This window comes from Paramormyrops kingsleyae, chromosome 16, assembly GCF_048594095.1.
Source record: "Paramormyrops kingsleyae isolate MSU_618 chromosome 16, PKINGS_0.4, whole genome shotgun sequence".
Lineage (NCBI taxonomy): Eukaryota > Metazoa > Chordata > Actinopteri > Osteoglossiformes > Mormyridae > Paramormyrops > Paramormyrops kingsleyae.
The window spans coordinates 30299816-30320123 of record NC_132812.1 but is presented as its reverse complement, the minus strand read 5'-3'; the positions used below and the strand labels follow the sequence as shown (position 1 = coordinate 30320123).

The following is a 20308-nucleotide window of genomic DNA, read 5'->3' as shown; positions in this document are numbered from 1 at the left end:
GTGTGTGTGTAAACAGGCAGCCTCTTAACCTCTTAGAAAAGCATTACCAGGGAGTTTGCGATGCAGCTGTGTAGACGAGTTCTAGGTCTATTATCTTAAAGAGCTGTTACTGTCATTCATTCAGTAGGTGATAATTAATGTTATTGTAGGGCTTTTAATTATAGTGATATCTACGTTAATTATATTTTCCTATAGAGGAATTATCAGGTTCTGGGGTCTGGGCCTTGATGCGCTGCTCAGACTTTTTTCCAGAGATGTTGTGGTATTTCTGGATAAGCAGATGGAGGCGTCACCTTCCTGTGTATCGTCTTGCCTTCATAGGCGCTCATTTGATGCCAAAAATGAGGTTTTCCTGATTAAAGTACGTCACACTGTATAATGGTTTTGTGCATTCCCAACTGTGACACCCGATTCCTGATTAAAGTACGTCACACTGTATAATGGTTTTAGTGCATTCCCAACTGTGACACCCGATTCCTGATTAAAGAACGTCACACTGTATAATGGTTTAGTGCATTCCCAACTGTGACACCCGAATCCTGATTAAAGTACGTCACACTGTATAATGGTTTAGTGCATTCCCAACTGTGACACCCGATTCCTGATTAAAGTATGTCACTGTATAATGGTTTTGTGCATTCCCAACTGTGACACCCGATTCCTGATTAAAGTACGTCACACTGTATAATGGTTTAGTGCATTCCCAACTGTGACACCCGAATCCTGATTAAAGTACGTCACACTGTATAATGGTTTAGTGCATTCCCAACTGTGACACCCGATTCCTGATTAAAGTATGTCACTGTATAATGGTTTTGTGCATTCCCAACTGTGACACCCGATTCCTGATTAAAGTACGTCACACTGTATAATGGTTTAGTGCATTCCCAACTGTGACACCCGATTCCTGATTAAAGTACGTCACACTGTATAATGGTTTAGTGCATTCCCAACTGTGACCCGATTCCTGATTAAAGTACGTCACACTGTATAATGGTTTAGTGCATTCCCAACTGTGGCACCCGATTCCTGATTAAAGTACGTCACACTGTATAATGGTTTAGTGCATTCCCAACTGTGACACCCGATTCCTGATTAAAGTACGTCACACTGTATAATGGTTTAGTGCATTCCCAACTGTGACACCCGATTCCTGATTAAAGTACGTCACACTGTATAATGGTTTAGTGCATTCCCAACTGTGACACCCGATTCCTGATTAAAGTACGTCACACTGTATAATGGTTTAGTGCATTCCCAACTGTGACACCCGATTCCTGATTAAAGTACGTCACACTGTATAATGGTTTAGTGCATTCCCAACTGTGACACCCGATTCCTGATTAAAGTACGTCACACTGTATAATGGTTTAGTGCATTCCCAACTGTGACACCCGATTCCTGATTAAAGAACGTCACACTGTATAATGGTTTAGTGCATTCCCAACTGTGACACCCGATTCCTGATTAAAGTACGTCACACTGTATAATGGTTTAGTGCATTCCCAACTGTGACACCCGATTCCTGATTAAAGTACGTCACACTGTATAATGGTTTAGTGCATTCCCAACTGTGACACCCGATTCCTGATTAAAGTACGTCACACTGTATAATGGTTTAGTGCATTCCCAACTGTGACACCCGATTCCTGATTAAAGTACGTCACACTGTATAATGGTTTAGTGCATTCCCAACTGTGACACCCGATTCCTGATTAAAGTACGTCACACTGTATAATGGTTTAGTGCATTCCCAACTGTGACACCCGATTCCTGATTAAAGTACGTCACACTGTATAATGGTTTAGTGCATTCCCAACAGTGACACCCGATTCCTGATTAAAGTACGTCACACTGTATAATGGTTTAGTGCATTCCCAACTGTGACACCCGATTCCTGATTAAAGAACGTCACACTGTATAATGGTTTAGTGCATTCCCAACTGTGACACCCGATTCCTGATTAAAGTACGTCACACTGTATAATGGTTTAGTGCATTCCCAACTGTGACACCCGATTCCTGATTAAAGTACGTCACACTGTATAATGGTTTAGTGCATTCCCAACTGTGACACCCGATTCCTGATTAAAGTACGTCACACTGTATAATGGTTTAGTGCATTCCCAACTGTGACACCCGATTCCTGATTAAAGTACGTCACACTGTATAATGGTTTAGTGCATTCCCAACTGTGACACCCGATTCCTGATTAAAGTACGTCACACTGTATAATGGTTTAGTGCATTCCCAACTGTGACACCCGATTCCTGATTAAAGTACGTCACACTGTATAATGGTTTAGTGCATTCCCAACTGTGACACCCGAGACCCATTTTGTTTGGGAGTTCCTGTCAAATGCATCTTTCTTGTTTTTTAAAAAAAGACTTTTGTTTTGCCTCATTTTTGTTTTGTAGTTCATATTCATCTCCCCAGATCCCAGTTTGTTCTGAAAAGCAGCCAAAAATAAAGTCCAGGATTTCTCTTTTTTCTCAAATACACCATATATGTATGTATGTACGTATGTATGTACTTATGTATGTACGTATGTACAGTATGTACGTACGTGCGTATGTATGAATGCATGTACGTATGTATGTATGTACATATGCTGATGTAAATTCAAGCCATCGCTCAGTTCTCTCTCTATCCATCACTGACTATAAAAATTGTTTTACCTGATGTCAAGCCTTTTTTAGCAATGTGTCAAAAAGTTCATGCAATGTGGAAATAATTTTGCTTTGTTTTGCTTTCTAATGAAACTACCTTAACAAAACAAATTACAAATAATACACATTGAGTATATTAAAAAGGTGGCTTGAGTTAGTCATGTCTATGTGTAATAATAACTCATTGTGATTGTATTCACTATATATTTTTTTACAAATTTATCTATGCTGTAGAGGAAGCAGATGTGTGTGTGTTTTTGGGGTTGGTGGTGGGGTGGGGTGCTGAGACCTATGTGAACATTTAGAAATTAAAAGTGACCCAACCCCCCCCCCCTCACCCATTACCCTTGCACCCCCTGGGACAGTGCCCTAGTCTCACCTAAGCTAACTAAATTAAATCATAATCAAATTTTTTTATAGTCAAATATTTATCAAATGCAAAAATTAATATAAGCAAAAAATATATATTAAATCCAGTGGTCAGGGACCACACAACCACACACTGCAAGATATATCTGTACACTCTGTTAAGAAATACCCCCAAAGAACCACTTTCATATTTTCCAATATTGACTATTTTTTTAATCTGAAAATATGTAAAACATTCCGGATGCCTCAAAATATTTCTTTGCAACCTCTGTTCCCCTCTGGACACTCAGTTTGTTGGAACATACAGTCAACAAGCTTCCAACAGCCGGTTCCATCTCATTCCACAGATGCTAAATAGGATTGATATCTGCAGACTGGGCAGGTCACTGCATTAAGTAGAACTCATTCTCATTCCTGGACAACATTACATCTGTGATGTGGCACATTATCCTGCTGAAAAATATCCATACAGCCAAATACATTGCTGGCACAAAAACTACATGCAGCAGACTGGCAGTGATGTTCATTGTGGCATTCAGAAGACTGCAGTTTTATCAAAGGACCCAATGTGTGACAAGAAAACACTCTTCATATATCACATCTCCTCCGCCTGCAGCGCGGATACGTATAAACATAAGGATACCTTTTTCTCTCCGTATCCTAGTCTCCCATCGGCATGCAACCAAAGGAACTTGGATTCTTCAGACCAAGAAACGCTTTTTTTCCAATCCGCCACTGTCTTTTGTGTCATTAGCCCATTCAAACAACAGTTTTTTTTTTTTTGCTGTAATAAGTAGAATTCTAAGTAGGGTACCGTTTGGAATTTGTATCTTTAAACACCAGAGCTGCGCTGGACTGCCAGATGGTGTGAGCAATTTGATGTAGCCTTATTTAATTTCTTTTATTAATGAACTGTTATTGACTGCTGGTCTGCTATTGGTTTGTTGTTTTACAGGAGATGGAAAAACAGACAAACACGGGAGACTGCTGAGCCTGAAAATCCATGGGCATACATTCCTATTTACGTCAGACTGCAGTACACCAAGTTACCACTGAGTCTTTTCGTATAACTGCACATCTCATCATGGTTTATTTTTATTATGGATGCATAAATGTTCTATGAATGCATTATAAAGACATTATGAAGGTGCAGTTAATGTCAAGGGTCCTGGAACCATCTATTAGAAGATTGCTTGATGTTTAAGAAAACAAGGATCCCTCTGTCACAGTCAAATCCCCTCAGCATACACATGTACTCTGTACACGCGCTTCTGCTGTGGTTTTACAGTCTGACCTGCCTGGACACATGAATTGTAAACATTTCAGAAATTCAAAATACACAAATGCTATATCAGTAAGCTATATCGATAAGCTATATAGGCTAAATAAATAAAGGACCATTGATAAAGGGGTGAAGCCTTTTTTATAGTACTCTAGCCATGCAACTGTAGCCCATTTAGAGACTAAGAAAGTGACTCATTTTAAGTGCAACAGACAGTGTAAACACCTAGATAACCAACCCAGTGTTACCATTTACTCGTTATGAAATGTCCCATTTGTAGCTCAGGCAAATTAAATGCTTTCCAAAATGATCATAAGTATAATTACTATGATACCGGAAGAAGTATGTTAGTAAGGAAAGGCTTGTGTGGAACTGATGGATTAAAATAAATAGATAAAAATTAATTTAAAACTATTTATAAATATGTCTTGTTCTGGATCAAACTGCACAAAATAAAACATTGATATTTGCACTGAATGCATTGCTGGTACAATAGTAATCGTAAGGAGCACAAAATCACTATCTGACCAATTTATTTTTTTACCTTTGAAGTCCATTCTTTTGATACTGCATATGTCCATTACACACATGTGCCTTAAAAGAATCTGACATATTTTGGACAAATAATGGCCAAAATATGCTATAATACTGAAAGTGGCATTATAACAGTGAAACTTCAGTCATTTTTTCAGAGAAGGTCTACACAAAGATATTTTTTGGCAGAACTTATGTAACTTTTGTGTTCTACTTTGATGAAGAACTGAAACAAAATATCACTACTCTCTATGATTCTGTGCGATTCCCAAAGCTGAGCCGTTCTGTGTCTTTGGTTTTACACAATAGATCTGTCACAATGTCTGTCATTCCTACACAGTAAATTGTAAAGGAAATGGAATATAACCTGACTGCAAACTGTAACATCTGAATCCTTCTATCAGCTATTCGATAAAAAAAAAGAAGAAATGAATTCAGTTGGATGTATGATAAAATGTGTGTATTTGTGTCTAAGCATTTGTGTATGTGTGAATACGAATTACTTTCACTTACCATTTTAATTGATGACACAGGTCCGATGCTGTTCACGTATATGTCAACGTCTATGACAGTCGGCTTAACTGCAAGTAAAATAAACAAAATGTTTGATATTTGACACACTCTGACCTTAAACGTCTTCTGTCGAATGAGAACAAACCACAAATATCTGGCACTGAAGAAACTCTATGCTAAACTAATTTGCAAAAAGCAGATGTTATGAATGGTAGGTCCCCTGGGAGACGTCAGCATTAACAGATGCTGTGCTGGCTACTGACCCGCACTCTGCTGCCTGAGTTCTGTTTGGCTTTGTCAGCTCTGCATTGCCACACTCAGGCGCTTATCCACAATGTAACCACAGACTGCATATAAGTTATAATCCATTTAGTCAATGGCAGCAATGCAATTTTAAAACATCAATATATTCCAATACAGAACACACCCAGAGACAAAGATGAAATTATTATTTATTTTTGTTTTTTTTTGGGGGGAGGGGGCAGCTCTTTGAGTTGGAACTCAGAAGGTTGCCAGTCACCAAATTGCCCATAGATGTACATGTGTGAGTGAATGGTGTGTGATCGTGCCCTGCAATGGGTTGGCGCCCCACCTCAGGCACCCATAGGCTCCAGATCCCCCATGACCCTGAACAGGATAAGTGGCTGCAGAAAATGGATGGATGGATGGATGGATGGATGTAAGAGTGCATCATTGCATTCATAAAGAACTAAATCCTGGGGTCCCTAGAACCATGTATCGCTGCATATCTGTAGCGATAAACACCCCATAACCTTGGTCTTTTTTATGTTTTGTTTTTTAACCTATTCTGAATGAACCATAGTGCCACCTGCACCCTAACTTGCAGAGGTGGCTTCTGTCTTACTGCAGCCATACACATACTTGGATGACATTGTCTCAAATCAGGTAACATAACCACCTCACCACCAGAATTAGCTTCATGTTTTCCGTGTTGAACATCTACTTGTGAATGTAGGTTTCGCCCATGTCAAGAATGTAAAGAGGCATAACGCATTATAAGCAAGTTCACTATGCATTATGAGTGCTTTATGAAGCTCTCATCTATAATGCAGTATAGATATCTTCATAATGGAGTACAAAGTGTCCAAATTCTTATACCAACCATTATAATGGAGCTTATGAAGTATTATAATCAATACTATAATTCCTTATGACTGTCAACAGAAGATGCTATAATGCTTTATTAATTCTTATACTGACCATTACAATGCATCTTGAAGGTATCTCTAATGCATTATATGTATAAGTAAAGTGTTACTGCAATTGCTAATTGTTATAATATTTCTGCCAAATGAAACATCCGCCTGTGAGATTTAAGTTGTTCCCTATCTCCTACTGGCCTTCCCTCGGAGAGAAATTAATGCTTCTCCACCCAATCAAAGGAGCCTCACTGCTGACTCATCTCTGCTGGGAATGAAAAGTAAAAGGTTCATTTTAAGTCATTAAAATGTTCCTCTCTATTTTCAGAAACTGTGGTTCAGTTATGAGTTCTATCAGTCACAATAAGTGGCGTGAGCCCTCACTCTCTCAAACACACACAAAAGCCACTGGTGGAATATCATCTGACTCTTAGCACAGCTAGTCAGTCAATGTGTCAAATGCTGTCAGTCCCCACTCTTGTGAAACTGTGAGCAGGGCCATCGTGAAACCCTCAAAAGGTGAAGATTAGAATTAGCTGCGGTAAAATCTTAACTACAGCTCTAATTAAAAAAAGTGATTTGAAAAGTTATCAAAAATTATGAAGTCTGTCAGCTTCCTGTTCCAAGTGCCACTAACACATTGCTGATTCACACTTTTTTTACACATTTTTTTTAAACATGGAGAAAAAGCACAGATGTCAGAATTAATCTATAACTGGAAAACAAGCTGAAGACTCCTGCACTGTGTTGGGTTACTTACTTAAGTCTCATTATACTTTAAAAGTTTTTTCCTTTTTTTTTTTTGAATGAACACCCCCTAATGCAGCACTTTGCCAAGTTTCCGAAAGCACGTGGATGTGCTGTATTTGCTTTCTTCTGTAAATTATAACGAACAGACCAGCAAAGCTTCGGAGTGCAGACTTGCTGCACTGTGAAATGTCAGGCTGAGCAATATTGCCCATTCAGCTGGAGCAAACCATTGATGGGATGTGACTGCCAGTGCATAAAAGCCTTCAGCAAGAAGCCAGTAGCGGGAACACCTTCCATTATGGGTTATTTGGGTCTTTTTATGAAAGTGCATCATCGGTGCCTGGTTGGCACTTGGAGCAAAACCGGAAACAACAGCAGTCAACAATAAACCTCAGAAGACTGAGCTTCTCCAACCTGTTCCTTTCCAAAGACTATTTACAGAGATGCACACCTACTGACCGCTGCCAGGTCCGGCCAGCCACCTGCTCTCTGCCCTGAGTGCCTCCTCATGTTCTCTATAAGAACCAGAGACAAGGATCATGACTCATTTGTACTGTATGAAATGGCATAGAACAGTCTATCTTACACAGGTCGAAAGTAATTTACACAGAAAAATATAATTAAATAACAGTGGTAGGAATAGCATGCTGTGATGCGAATGAAAGATAACCAGGTCGTGTGATACAGCAGCTGAACGGTTGGCTGTTAGTGGGAGACCTCTCATCTCTAAGCCCTTATTGAAGCCGGATTTAATTGGATGCTATAAAAGACTGACCTACTCACTGGTTGCATTTTAATAGATTTTAAGAAACACTCATTGTTTTCTTTTCCGCATGTAGTATATTTTCATTCTCGTAAGATATGTAAATGAAATATGCAAATACACGCAGAGCTTATTGTCGTCTGCTTCCATTTAATTTGCTTACAGAATTCCCAATGTATCAATTAGACGTTAAGCACTTATTTCCTTGCTTTGAAAAACAAAAACAATTAAGCCTTTGTTTTATTGTGGCATCATTCAGGGAATTTTTATATTTTATTATTATTGCTGTTTATTTCTTTAATAGGTTAAAACTCTTAATCAAGTGTCATAAAGATGAGAATTCTTTCAGCACTAAGAGCTACTAACACTATAAATTATAAGTGTACCTCCTGGATTTGTGTCAAGATGGCAATTTAAAACTACAAATGCTTCTTTTTTCAAAGGACCTAAAATATACTTTAGTGTATAGGTCCCTGCATTTTTTATTACAGCAATTTCAAACCTTTGGCAGTGAGTTGTCATGCACGTTGTAAACACACACCTTAGGACAACTGATTTATTAGATAGTGCACCAAACTTATTCATCAATACAATTTCATGGGACATGAAGTTAAATTATAATACTATTTATGTTTTTGCTCCCTCTCAGCTCCCGGTAGGTCTGAGAAACACTGATTTAAGTAACAGAACCTTAACAGAAGCCTTCTTTCCCTTAGAAGTAGAATTCACAAAGGCCACGGCAGTAACATATGCGTGTAAATATCCCAAACACAGATCATTACACAGGAATCAGCCTAGATCTTGATCAATGGCAATTTGGCTTTGACACATTCATTTCAAATGTATTTTGCTGATTCCTAAAACTTATGGCATTATAATTTACCATTATTGCTAAATTAATCTAAGAGGTGATTCTTAAATTAATTTTTAATTGGAAGTTAGGGTCATTTGATTAATCTGGCATTTGCTACTCATCAAAGCACTCATTCCAATGATTGAAACAGGTGATCTTGACACAGCAGTAATTTAGGAAACATTGTGATGATATTCAGATTGTTCTTCCTGTAAAAGAAAGGCTAAGAATAAGAAGTTTATTAAAGACATTAATTGTGACAGGAGCATTACACCGCTTCCTCTCTGAGAGAGTTACATATCAAAGTGGCAACAAAAATACATAATCGCTTCTTCCTTTGTAATATTTATGTACTGAATGAAGTAAGAATTGCTGAATTACGCATAAATCAATATACAATATTTTGGCAGTGGAGCCAACAAAAAATATAATAATAATACATAAAATATAATGAAGAACATGCTGACCCTATATAAAGATAGACTATGTGTCCCACAAACAAATATCTGCTTTTATGTAAATGTATAAAATGAATGAGGTACCAGTCAGCTTTATGCAAATGACTAAATTAGCTTTGGCGTGACCCTTGGCAAAGTGGCTCAGGTCACCACTTCTGTGGAAGAAGATGCAGAGACCATCATGCAATAATGGAGAAGGACTGAAATCCCGGCCATTTGGTTGTAATAGTACTTGAAGTGATCAAATTTCAAAAGCAGGTCAGACCTCATTTTCCCATAGGTGTGTTATTTTCATCCCCTTTGAAGAGGCCATTTCAGCACAATATGAAGATCAATATGAAGATGATTTAGAGACATTAATATCATTCCATGTGTGCATCTCTTCTAATGAAGTAGGTCAAAGTTAGGGAAAAGCATGCTTTTGCTATTACTCTATAGCTGAGTAAAAACATAGGCCACTCAAGTAACAGTAAATGTAATCATTTCAAAAACATTCAATACAATGTAAACACATTTTATTCTTATCTCTCCATTCATTTTCCACCCACTTAATCAGAACAAGGTTGCAAGGGAGGCTGGAATCAGCCTAGACAGGATGCCAGTCCATTGCAGGGCATGCAAACATCAAGAAATGGGCATATCATAAATAGCGCCCCCACCTGGCTGCACATCTTTGGACAGCATGAGAAAATCAAAATCAAAAGAATTTCCACCCCCAAACTGAGAGGGGTGCAAAAACGGTGCTTCCCAATGCACCACAGTACTGGTACACTGAGAGACTTCATATAACAAACTGGGTGAGATGGACCACTCTCCACGTCACTTGAGAACAGTCAGGCTCTGCTTACATTCCAGCCAAAAGATCTATAATTACTCCTGACCTCCTCAGACAGATGGAGAAAACCTCACACGGCACAGCACAACTGCACGCACATTCACACACTTCCCCACCAGTTTAGTTCCACCACATGTACGCGCTGGGCATGCTGGTAAAAGGCATCTGTGTACCTCCCAAATTATAGGATGTCAGATAAACTAGGCCTGGAACTAAAGATGGGACTTGCATCTGAAAGATTATTGAAGACCTGAGATTTTCATCAGCAAGAAATGTTACCTGGGTGATCAATAACTCAATCAGCTAAGACAGGAGAACAGATTTTAAGCAGCATCTGTCATGGACCACTGGAATACTCCAGTGCTGTGGGAGACCATCTCCTCAGCCAGCGTAAGGAACTGGGAGAACTGCATCCAGTGAAGTACAATACGAATGATGCCACATCACCAGTCTCGTCATAAAGCCGCTGTACTGCTCATGAAACTTTTAAACATGGATAAAAATGGGCTGTGGGCACATCTCTTACCAGCACCTCAGCCTCAACCCAGTGTACTGGGCAAATTAAGACTAATACTGGGAGTGTGAGCAGGGAAGGTAATTGTGTGGGACGAGCAGCAAAAGGTCACGGCTTAATCTCATGAGAGAGTCTTCCATGTAACCCTGTATGAGCACGCTCCGCATATCCATCCACAGAAAAGTGTAAAGTGAAACTAAGGCTACCAAAGAAAAATGAATGACAGTATAACAGCAAAATATATCTGCTGCAAAGACTTAAAAACGCTTCCTTCTGGTTTCATGCAAAATTTCCAGGAGGACAGAATGAAAAATTATGTGATTTTCCCATTTCATACTGTGTTTGTGTTACGTAGCATATGTACAATTTGTAAAAATGCCTGATAATCTCCCTCTCCTCTACTGCAGTCCTGTCAGATTTTATTATTCTCAATTCCATTTAGAAAATTAAAAAATGCATCATGGGTTTGGCTTTTAGTGCTTTTTGTGACTGATAAGCGTTTCTTCAGTGTTATTTATGAGAACCCCAGAAGCATCAGACAAAACTAAGATGTTTCAATTTCATTTTCGTCTTAATAGGATTCCGTAAAAAGTGTCTGGATATTTATGCAGCTAATGAGACATTTTGTCATATCCTGATTTTTGACATTTTTACAAAGGACATGGCTTCATCAGCATAAAAAATAAATAATATCAAAGTGCAGCAGGACAGCATGGTGTCTCAACAGGCTGAATCACACCTCCACAGTGGGGAGGGGGTGTGTAGTTTGCTTGAGTGTACTTGGGTGCATAATGTGGGGCCCATTTTTCATGTCCCCACAAAAGATCTGTGACCACAATCAAAAAGCGAAAATATTTAGTTTGGTTACTTACGGTTAAGGTTAGGGCTGGGTAGGGGTTAAGGTCGTCATGTTGGGATTAGAGTTTTCCCCATAGAAATTAATGGAGAGTCCCCACAAAGATATAACTAAGAAAAAAAAAGCTAAGTGGATGACGTGCTTTTACTAAACTCAACACACTTTTAAAATTAAGAATAACTTTATTGATCCCAGGGAGAAATCCTTCTGTGTACAGAAGCAAGTGTGCAGAACACAGATAAACATACATAAATGTGCAAAACAGGGAAAGTGCAAACAAGCATACGTGGCACACGCAAACTAAAAAGTGCACAGTGCACAAATTAACTATTCTGGAAAACAGAACTTAGGAACTTTACCTTTAACTCAAACCTTTAGGGTTCTCTTTCAGAAAGAGAACTAACTGTAAACCAATAGAAAATAAAGCAGTGTCACCCCCCCCCCCCCCCCACACCCCCTAGTACAATAAGTTTCAATGTGGCTGTTTAAGAAACAGGCTATGGGCGAAAGCAGAGCCCGTGCGTTCTGAATCCCGCTGTAAATGCAAGCAGATGTCTGCGTTTGTGTGACAGACGTCACCAACATGCCAGGCTCTCACGTTTAGCCTCTGGGGCAGACGTGCCAGTCAGAACAGCAGCTGCTTGGGCATGACTGCACACGGTATGTGTTACGTGGGATCAGAATTAAAATAGCGAGTGTCACATATTAGCAAGCATGTCGTCTGCAGCAAGCTGGACAGGTTATTGGAAAAACGTCGGCTTTAAGTCTGCTGTTCTGAAGGCTTACTGAAGGATTTCCCTGATACCCTGAAGCTAGGATCCGAGTCACCATGCATAGTACAGTATTTATGGACTGTTCAGAGTGACATCTAAGGCTAACTACCCTCCATTACATTACAACCGACAGCCTGGCGGCCGGCAGGAGATGGGGGACCGGGACTGTCAATCATTACTTCCAAGTCCCGCTACATACAGACTGAGCTGCTATGTTGGATTCCCACATTATCCAAAGAGGATGACCCACTTTGGAGGATCCCCGTTTCCCACTGGAAAACAGCATCGCCACTGCAGCACTGGAAAGCCCCAAGGTCCACAGGAAACTGTCCATTAAAACTAACAGACAAACAACAATATTGTTAGGTTTTTGGAGTTGTTAGAGTTACGCAATATCGGGCAACAGCAAACAATAAAGACGCTGTAATTCTTTAATGCGGCACGGACAGTGTGGAATGCGGCATGGACACTGATCATTTATCAAAGTATGGTCCACATCATTTTTGGGTGTCCGGTGGCCTTCCACAATGCCTTGACAGATTTGTGGCCCATCGCGACAACTCCCGCTGGTAAAACGAGTTTCTGTATATCAGAACCCCCTTTGCGTGCATAAAAGACACGGTCAGTGCTCCCATTTAAACCAAGAGCCTGCAGAGACACTACAGATGCCACATATGTTGACTTCCACTGGTGCTGATGGGCCTCGTGAATAGCCAGCGCCCTGCAAGGCCTTCTCAATAGCGCGATGTAACCTTTCCTCAAAGGCTGCCTGTTGGACGTAATTCTGTATCGGTTAGGTTCTTCTGAAACCAAAGGTCACCGGGATATGTTTAAAGCCCTCACTGAGATCTGCCATATGCAAGGGAGAACTGAGAAGTGTTTAAAGCCAACTTTATAGGATTGTTCATCTCAAGCCGGCATGTCCCATCTCACATACAGTACATTTGCAAAACAATATAGCATTATAAATCAATCCTACAAACACAAAATTACATTTCTTGCAATACAAAAGTGTTTTATAGAATATTCTTCACAGCACTATGCAGATAGTATATAATGGATACATTCATTTTGGAGAGGATAGCAAAACCATATTCTAGACAGACCATAATGATCACATTATCATTTACATATAGTACTCAGATGTAGAGAACACTTTAAATTAACTTTACTGCCTGAAAGCTTGAATTTAAAGGCTGTAAAGTAATTTGCTGTGCTCGCTCATCAGTCAGAACTCTCAATAAATACATTGACTACAATCTGCCTACTTTGTTGGATTATCACCAGAAGAAGCCTGACGGGGTCACCTTAGGAATTACTGTCCTGAGAAACATTACTGAATCCTTATCACTTACGGAAGATAAGTACTACTTTGCTATTAAGAAGAAGTTAAGAATTAAGTTATTTAAATGGATGCAGTATTATCAATAGATAGTATTCCTCATTTCTATTAGCGTTACCATCAATAGATACAAGTCATTTGCAATGTTGCATTATTCCCGGTTGTTATTACTGCTTTGATATGTTTTCACAATCTGACACATGACCACTTTGCAGCAAAACGACATGTGAGTATAAAACAGCAGGGTGGAGACTGTCTCCCAACAGACCACCAGGATGTGGTAAAAGCTTCTCCTGTCACCGCTGCAGGATCTCGGTTGACATCTGAGCATATATTGGTTCCTGTCGACTTCTGTCATTTTCTATGAGTTACAACGGAGCCACTTCTGTCACTGGATGCATCTGTACACAATGTAGTACTTTACTGTGTGAATCTTATGGATATGAATAACACATTTGCTTATTTATAAAATGGATGAGACGGAGTAGCTAGGTGATTTTGTGCCATTCATCTGTGACACAGAAAAACTGGATCTCTTCCAGGGCAGAAGAAACAAGATTATCTCACCTTCTAGTATTATATTTATAAATGAAAATGTGGGGCAATCTCAGACTCACAAATATACAATTCATATTGATGCTTTCTGAAATTGAATAATACATTTGTGTAGTGTTGTTTATGCAATCAGGGCCATCACCTTGATAAGTGGTTTTGGGAAATGAGAGCTGTTCCATGCATTCTTTATATGTGAGATAGGTAGTACTTTCATTTGTCTTATTAATAAAAGACCATCCATCCATATTTTACCTGCTTATCTGGGTCAGGATTGCCTGAAGCCCACCCCAGGTAATATAGGACACAAAGCTGGGGTAGACCCTAGACAGAAGGCCAGTCCATTGTAGGGCACCAACAGTCACAGGGACAATAGAGAGACAGCAGACAGTGTAACTGCATGTTTCTCAATGCAGAAGGGAAAGCCACACAAAAGCATGCAAACCTCATTCTCACAAAGAGCAGAGGGGGATTCCCAGAGGCACCTATGAGGTGAAGAATGCAGTATATTTCTATATAAAATGTAAAAATTATATTTTAATTTGTCCAATAAAATGTTACCATTTGCAGCCCCTCTGCAGTTTCTGGATGTGTTTTTTCCTGCACTCTCATACATGCTTAGTGTGATGATTACTTACACATCATCCTTCAATGGCCAAGGTTTGAGGAAACTAACTAATTTAACTAATTTATGTACCTAAAGCTTTCAGTTGCTGCAGTCGGTTTCTGAGGAAACCTAAATATTATATTTACTTTTATCCAAACTTCAGTTGTATCAAACAATATTTGGGAATTGTAAACAGTATTTGGGGATACCCCATAGGCAAGTCATTCTACTATAAAGAAGAATGGGTATGACTACAGATACAGAACTGCAACAATACAATCTCAAACCAGTTCTATTAATTCCTAAGGCAAATGCCGACAGTTAATCAGCGTCAGTTTTATAAGACTGAATTATTTTGCCATTTCTACAAGTAGGTTGACACAGGAATTCTTTAATTTTCTGGCATCCCAAATTACCTTCCTATGAGACATACAGACAAAGGTAAGAGCGAAGTGTGGGATACAAGCACAGGCTCAGCTATGTATGAGGTACAAGCACAGGCTCAGCTACGTATGGGATACAAGCACAGGCTCAGCTATGTATGGGATACAAGCACAGGCTCAGCTATGTATGGGATACAAGCACAGGATCAGCTATGTATGGGATACAAGCACAGGCTCAGCTATGTATGGGATACAAGCACAGGCTCAGCTATGTATGGGATACAAGCACAGGCTCAGCTATGTATGGGATACAAGCACAGGCTCAGCTATGTATGGGATACAAGCACAGGATCAGCTATGTATGGGATACAAGCACAGGCTCAGCTATGTATGGGATACAAGCACAGGATCAGCTATGTATGGGATACAAGCACAGGATCAGCTATGTATGGGATACAAGCACAGGCTCAGCTACTGTATGTATGGGATACAAGCACAGGCTCAGCTATGTATCCGTCTGAGCAGTTTTATTTGCTCCAGGCTCCCATTGTGATAAAAACACTCTGCCAACCACATGATTTGCACCCACCATTCGATCACAGACACTAACCCACTTATGTAGCCTACTTCTATGCCCATTTAATCTGAATATCAGTAATAATTTTTCCTGTCTGCAAAATCAATCACATTTAAGTACAACCTTACATCTTTTAAATTAAGTCAACTGTATAGCAATATTTCATACTTAACGCATAGGTTTCAACATAGCATTAAATGGTACAGTGCAAAAATAGTTTTATCCGGTCTGCAGTTCGATAATAAAACAGCTACAATTCATCGTGATCTTTTTGTTAGTTTAGGTAACAGAAAAACACCATCCGCTTCTGTGCGCGCATGTGGTCTCGAAACCCAGCTGGAGCATGCGCAGAGCGAGGTCCAGCCGAGTTCTCCCGAATAATACAGACCCCGCTATACAGCACGTTTATTACGGAAAAATGTAACAGAGCTACTTACTCCCGATATCCGGCCGAAGTTTCTTGTCATACTCTTTCAGTAAATTGTTCAATATTTGTGTCGCGTCTCTCTGTTGAGTTTTGGGTGCCAGCATTTGGTTTACTGTAACATCTTCATATTCCTCTTCATATTCGAGGGTCTGGGAACTACAAAACAGAAGTCGTTTAATATTATTTTAGTAGCTGTGTTTGTCATTCAGCAATGATGCACACCTTAGTTTAATGACAGAAAGTAAGAGTACGAGAATGAGACGAGGCAGGCTGCCGACCCAACCCAAGATATATTTTTTTAACATAAACTTTTCCTGTAATCTCTCTCTTCAAAGTACAACAAAATAGAACAACTCACATAATCTACGCCAGAAGCAACATTTGTTAAATTATGTTGCATTTGCTGTACCAACTATGGACTATGAGATAACGTAGTTTTGTGTGGGGAGACCTGTTATATCAATAAGCTTATTAATAAACATCATTGTTGCTGTTGTTTAAACCCTTCCTGATAAGATTTTTGTTGTAAGACTTGGGCAATTGCAAAACGTATTATTGAGAACCAATGGTCTGTATTCAATCTGTGAATGAAGTAACAGATTTATTAATAATTATATTAATTAATTTGTATGGATAAAATGTGAAATAACATGCAGTATTAAAGTTTTAAAAGGAAACAAAACAGATATCGCACTATATATATATATATATATATATATATATATATATATATTAATGTTAACTAACGCTGCTGGCACTGTTTGCGAGAAAGCAGTGGTTCGAATAAAATCACAATTTAACACTCAACTGTAACCGCAATATCACTCACCGCGTAGAGCAGATCGACAAAAGTAGGAAATAACCCAGCACTCTGCTTGTCATGTTCGTTATAGCAGGAATCCACAGTTTAGTGTTACACGCAGTGCGAACGTAGTGCTGAGGATCTGCTAAAAATTATTACACGGCAGTCTAAACTACCAACACTTGTTATTGTAAAACAGATGCAAAATATCAAATGCTTCATAATCCACGTGAAAATGCTGCATTCGCGTCTGGCGACGGTGTGGCATTTCGAGCTGCTATACCGAGCATCCTCACACGTATCGCCAATTGTCTAAAATTAAAGACCACCCCCGTTCCTCAAAGTTGGACTTGCCACCCTTGATTGCACGGCCAGATGCACGGACATACTGACGTTTACAGAAGCAGGTAAACCTCTTAACTCTTTCCCCAAAAGTTTTCCCTTATCTATCCTGTTATACGTATTCTGGGGTGAAAAAAGTCAGAAAACTGGACGAATTTATTACTCGTATTGCGCCTTTTCTCTCCTGTCGCCCCCATTACATTTCAAGTAGCGACTAAGATCACACCCTTTCAGAAATAAGTAGTAATTATTATGTCCGATGTGTTTAGTTTTTCTTGACACATTTGCTATCTAGTCTTTCTCGGTTTTGTCTAGATAGATCCTGCAATATAACTGCCGTAATGTTCTAATGTGGGCAGTTAACACAGTTAACGGATCTCAGTGTCTTGGGAGCTCGTGTAGACGGGGTGTTGGATAAAGAAGTCGCCAATTTTTTTCCATTTAGGTGTTCTTCTGTATGCACTCATGCAATTAATTGTTTCATTCTACATTTATTGGTTTGGAATTTCTGTATTAATTATGCTAATAAACAAATCAATCACTTGTTCACAGAAAATTTCAATACATAAAGCTGAATTCGAAATATTAAAGCATTTAGGTCTATGTAATTCATAATAACATAGCTATTAAATACAAACCTTATGCCGAAATAATTATTTCTGCCTGTCTTCCACAGATATAAATTTTGATAAGCCTATGTAGTCTCGCACTAACGCAAGAATGGTTAAGATGGACTGTTAGACATTATAATAGTTTAGAAACTGATCAGTGTTATTGGCAGAAAAGATTGATGAGGAAGCACGTTAAATACAGTATGAAACAGGTTCTTACTTGGTAAACTATCCTCTCGTGATTCATTGGGGTAAAATCAATGGCAACACGACGATCTTCCGTTGACCACTGAGACTTGACTTCGAGATTGAAACTGTTTTAATGTGCACCTGTTTCATATTGATTTCCGCGTCTTCCAGCCCCCCACCGATCCGAAGTTTTCTCCCCAGAATCCCCAGCTGACCGAGCAGGCAAGCATTCGTCAACATCATGGGGGCACGGGAATTAAAAATCACGAATAGTCTGCAGAGTACTCGATTGTTTGCAGGATTGTACGTGAATATGCACAAATGCAAAACGGCAAACGTTTATAAACCCCCTTTAAGATTCATCTTGTCCGAATGGGATTCCCTCACCCTTCATGGATAGAAAAAGAAAAAAGGGCAGGAATATAGATTGGGAAAACTCGAGACTTATTTCTTAATTCCCAATAGTTTCCTATTAGAAGAGTTTTCTTAAAACTACTAGAAAAGGTTTAACAAATTCTTATTTACATGTTATTTCTTTTTCCTGAAGATTAAAATGTAGGCTCAAATGCTTGTTTGTATTGTTTGTTGACAACAAGTCTATCACAGTGTGCGCCATAGAAATAATAGTTACGGTAGTTATTAATTTTTTGTTTGATTTTTTTAAAACCAATTATTGTCTTTCTGGTCAAGCACAAAAGCAATGTATATATTTTGTTTGACTTAAAGGCATTACAAATGAAAGGGTCTGCAATGGTGTATATTGTAGCGACTTCACATAATAGTTTATTGAGCATAATTCACCATACTATCAAGTCTATGTTGTTCATGAAGGCTTGATACCTAATCTGTAATTGGCTATCTGTACCTTAACCCGGGTTGTGATTGACCTATTAGAATCGGTGATCATCTTCACGTGATGGGATGTTTCGGGTAAGATACTGCCTTTTCTCTCTTTTCTGGATGCGCGTTTTTTCTGCTGCAAGTTAATAAAAGAGAGTGACGTGCGTCACTGTTAGTGAGAAATTGCCCAAGGTTTTATTTCCAATTTCTACAATATCCTAAATAAAGCTTTAAAAATAAAACTTTAAAAATCAACATGGAAATCGAATAATATGAGGAATTATAATATATATAAATATATATATATGACATATCAAACTACAGATTCACAGATTTAGACCTCTAGTTTTGAAAAAACAGAGGTAAATTACTTTTATTGTATATTTCTTGCTGTCATGAAGGATGCTAATATATATATATATATATCTGAGAATAGGTCAACTATATTACCATATTTGGTAATAATGCAGCTAATCTTGAAGGTATTGTCCTGAAAATGGGCTCGTCTGTTATATCACGCTAAAGTGACAGACGTTTTACATTTATTCCAGGTTTCAGAGTGGCGACATCCTGTTAATTTTCTCAGAATCATCTGCTGAATATGCACAGTATGACGAGCTGTATGAGACCACTAATGGAATTCAGCCTTTCATATCATATCAACTGTTGTTATTGTGTGACTGAATGAAGAGACGACCAGTCCACCTGTGCTGGCAGGACCTTCGTGGGTTAATGCTTTTCTGCTCCTGGTGAAGTACGTGAAATCAATGCAGAGAAGACTAACACCCAGCCAGGGCTGAAAAAGTAACCAACCACAAATACTCTCGTTACTCTAACAGAGTAGGGTTTCTTTCTTTCAGAATTTGTGCGTGATTATCTGCTGTGATGTGACCGTCCACTGGGAATCTGCCTCATACCAGCAGGGGCAACCAGGACCACGAAAGCTGATGGTAACTGTGATGTCCACACAGTGCCAACAGGATGCAGATGGTGGCTGCTAATTGCTCCAACCAGGGTGCCGGGACTGATTTAAACCCTGTGTTGGGGAGAAGGTCAGGGAAGAGGAGAACAAAAGTATAAATTAGTTGTTTACACTTTATCTGAGCCTGCAAAGAGACAGCATGGAGAATCACTGGCCTAAATGGAGTGCTATCTCCCAGCTGACCCATCTGAAGAACCCATCCTGGCCCGTCTGATGGAAGAGGTTCTTCCCCCTGATTGGCTGACCACAGCTCCTTGGTCATCCCTTGTTCCTTAAATAGACCCCCAGGGACCAATCTCATTCCCCCTTGCCTGCCACAACTGCAT

At 39.2% G+C, this 20308-nt stretch overlaps 1 protein-coding gene and 1 long non-coding RNA gene across 6 annotated transcripts in view; both read right to left on the bottom strand.

Annotated features, from left to right (window-relative positions):
* LOC111850243 (gamma-aminobutyric acid receptor subunit gamma-3) overlaps positions 1 to 18222 on the bottom strand; it is a 50835-nt gene extending 32613 nt beyond the window's left edge. For 2 of the 5 annotated variants that reach the window (XM_023823915.2, XM_023823914.2), the window contains exons 1-3: positions 17046 to 17463; positions 16227 to 16372; positions 5367 to 5434 (exon numbers count right to left, since the gene is read on the bottom strand). In XM_023823915.2, coding sequence (XP_023679683.1) covers positions 5367 to 5434; positions 16227 to 16372; positions 17046 to 17098 — 267 coding nt within the window. In that variant the 5' untranslated portion in view covers positions 17099 to 17463. Of the gene's footprint in view, positions 1 to 5366; positions 5435 to 7727; positions 7792 to 16226; positions 16373 to 17045; positions 17464 to 18191 lie in introns of those variants that run through there. The other 3 variants (XM_023823913.2, XM_023823912.2, XM_072700144.1) reach the window with 3 other exon arrangements.
* Positions 18223 to 18902: 680 nt separating this feature from the next.
* Positions 18903 to 19997, bottom strand: LOC140578583 (uncharacterized). The gene is made up of 3 exons (XR_011982846.1): positions 19918 to 19997; positions 19706 to 19796; positions 18903 to 19136 (listed from the first exon to the last, which is right to left on the bottom strand). It is a non-coding gene; the product is annotated as an uncharacterized lncRNA (long non-coding RNA).
* Between the last annotated feature and the right edge of the window lie 311 nt (positions 19998 to 20308).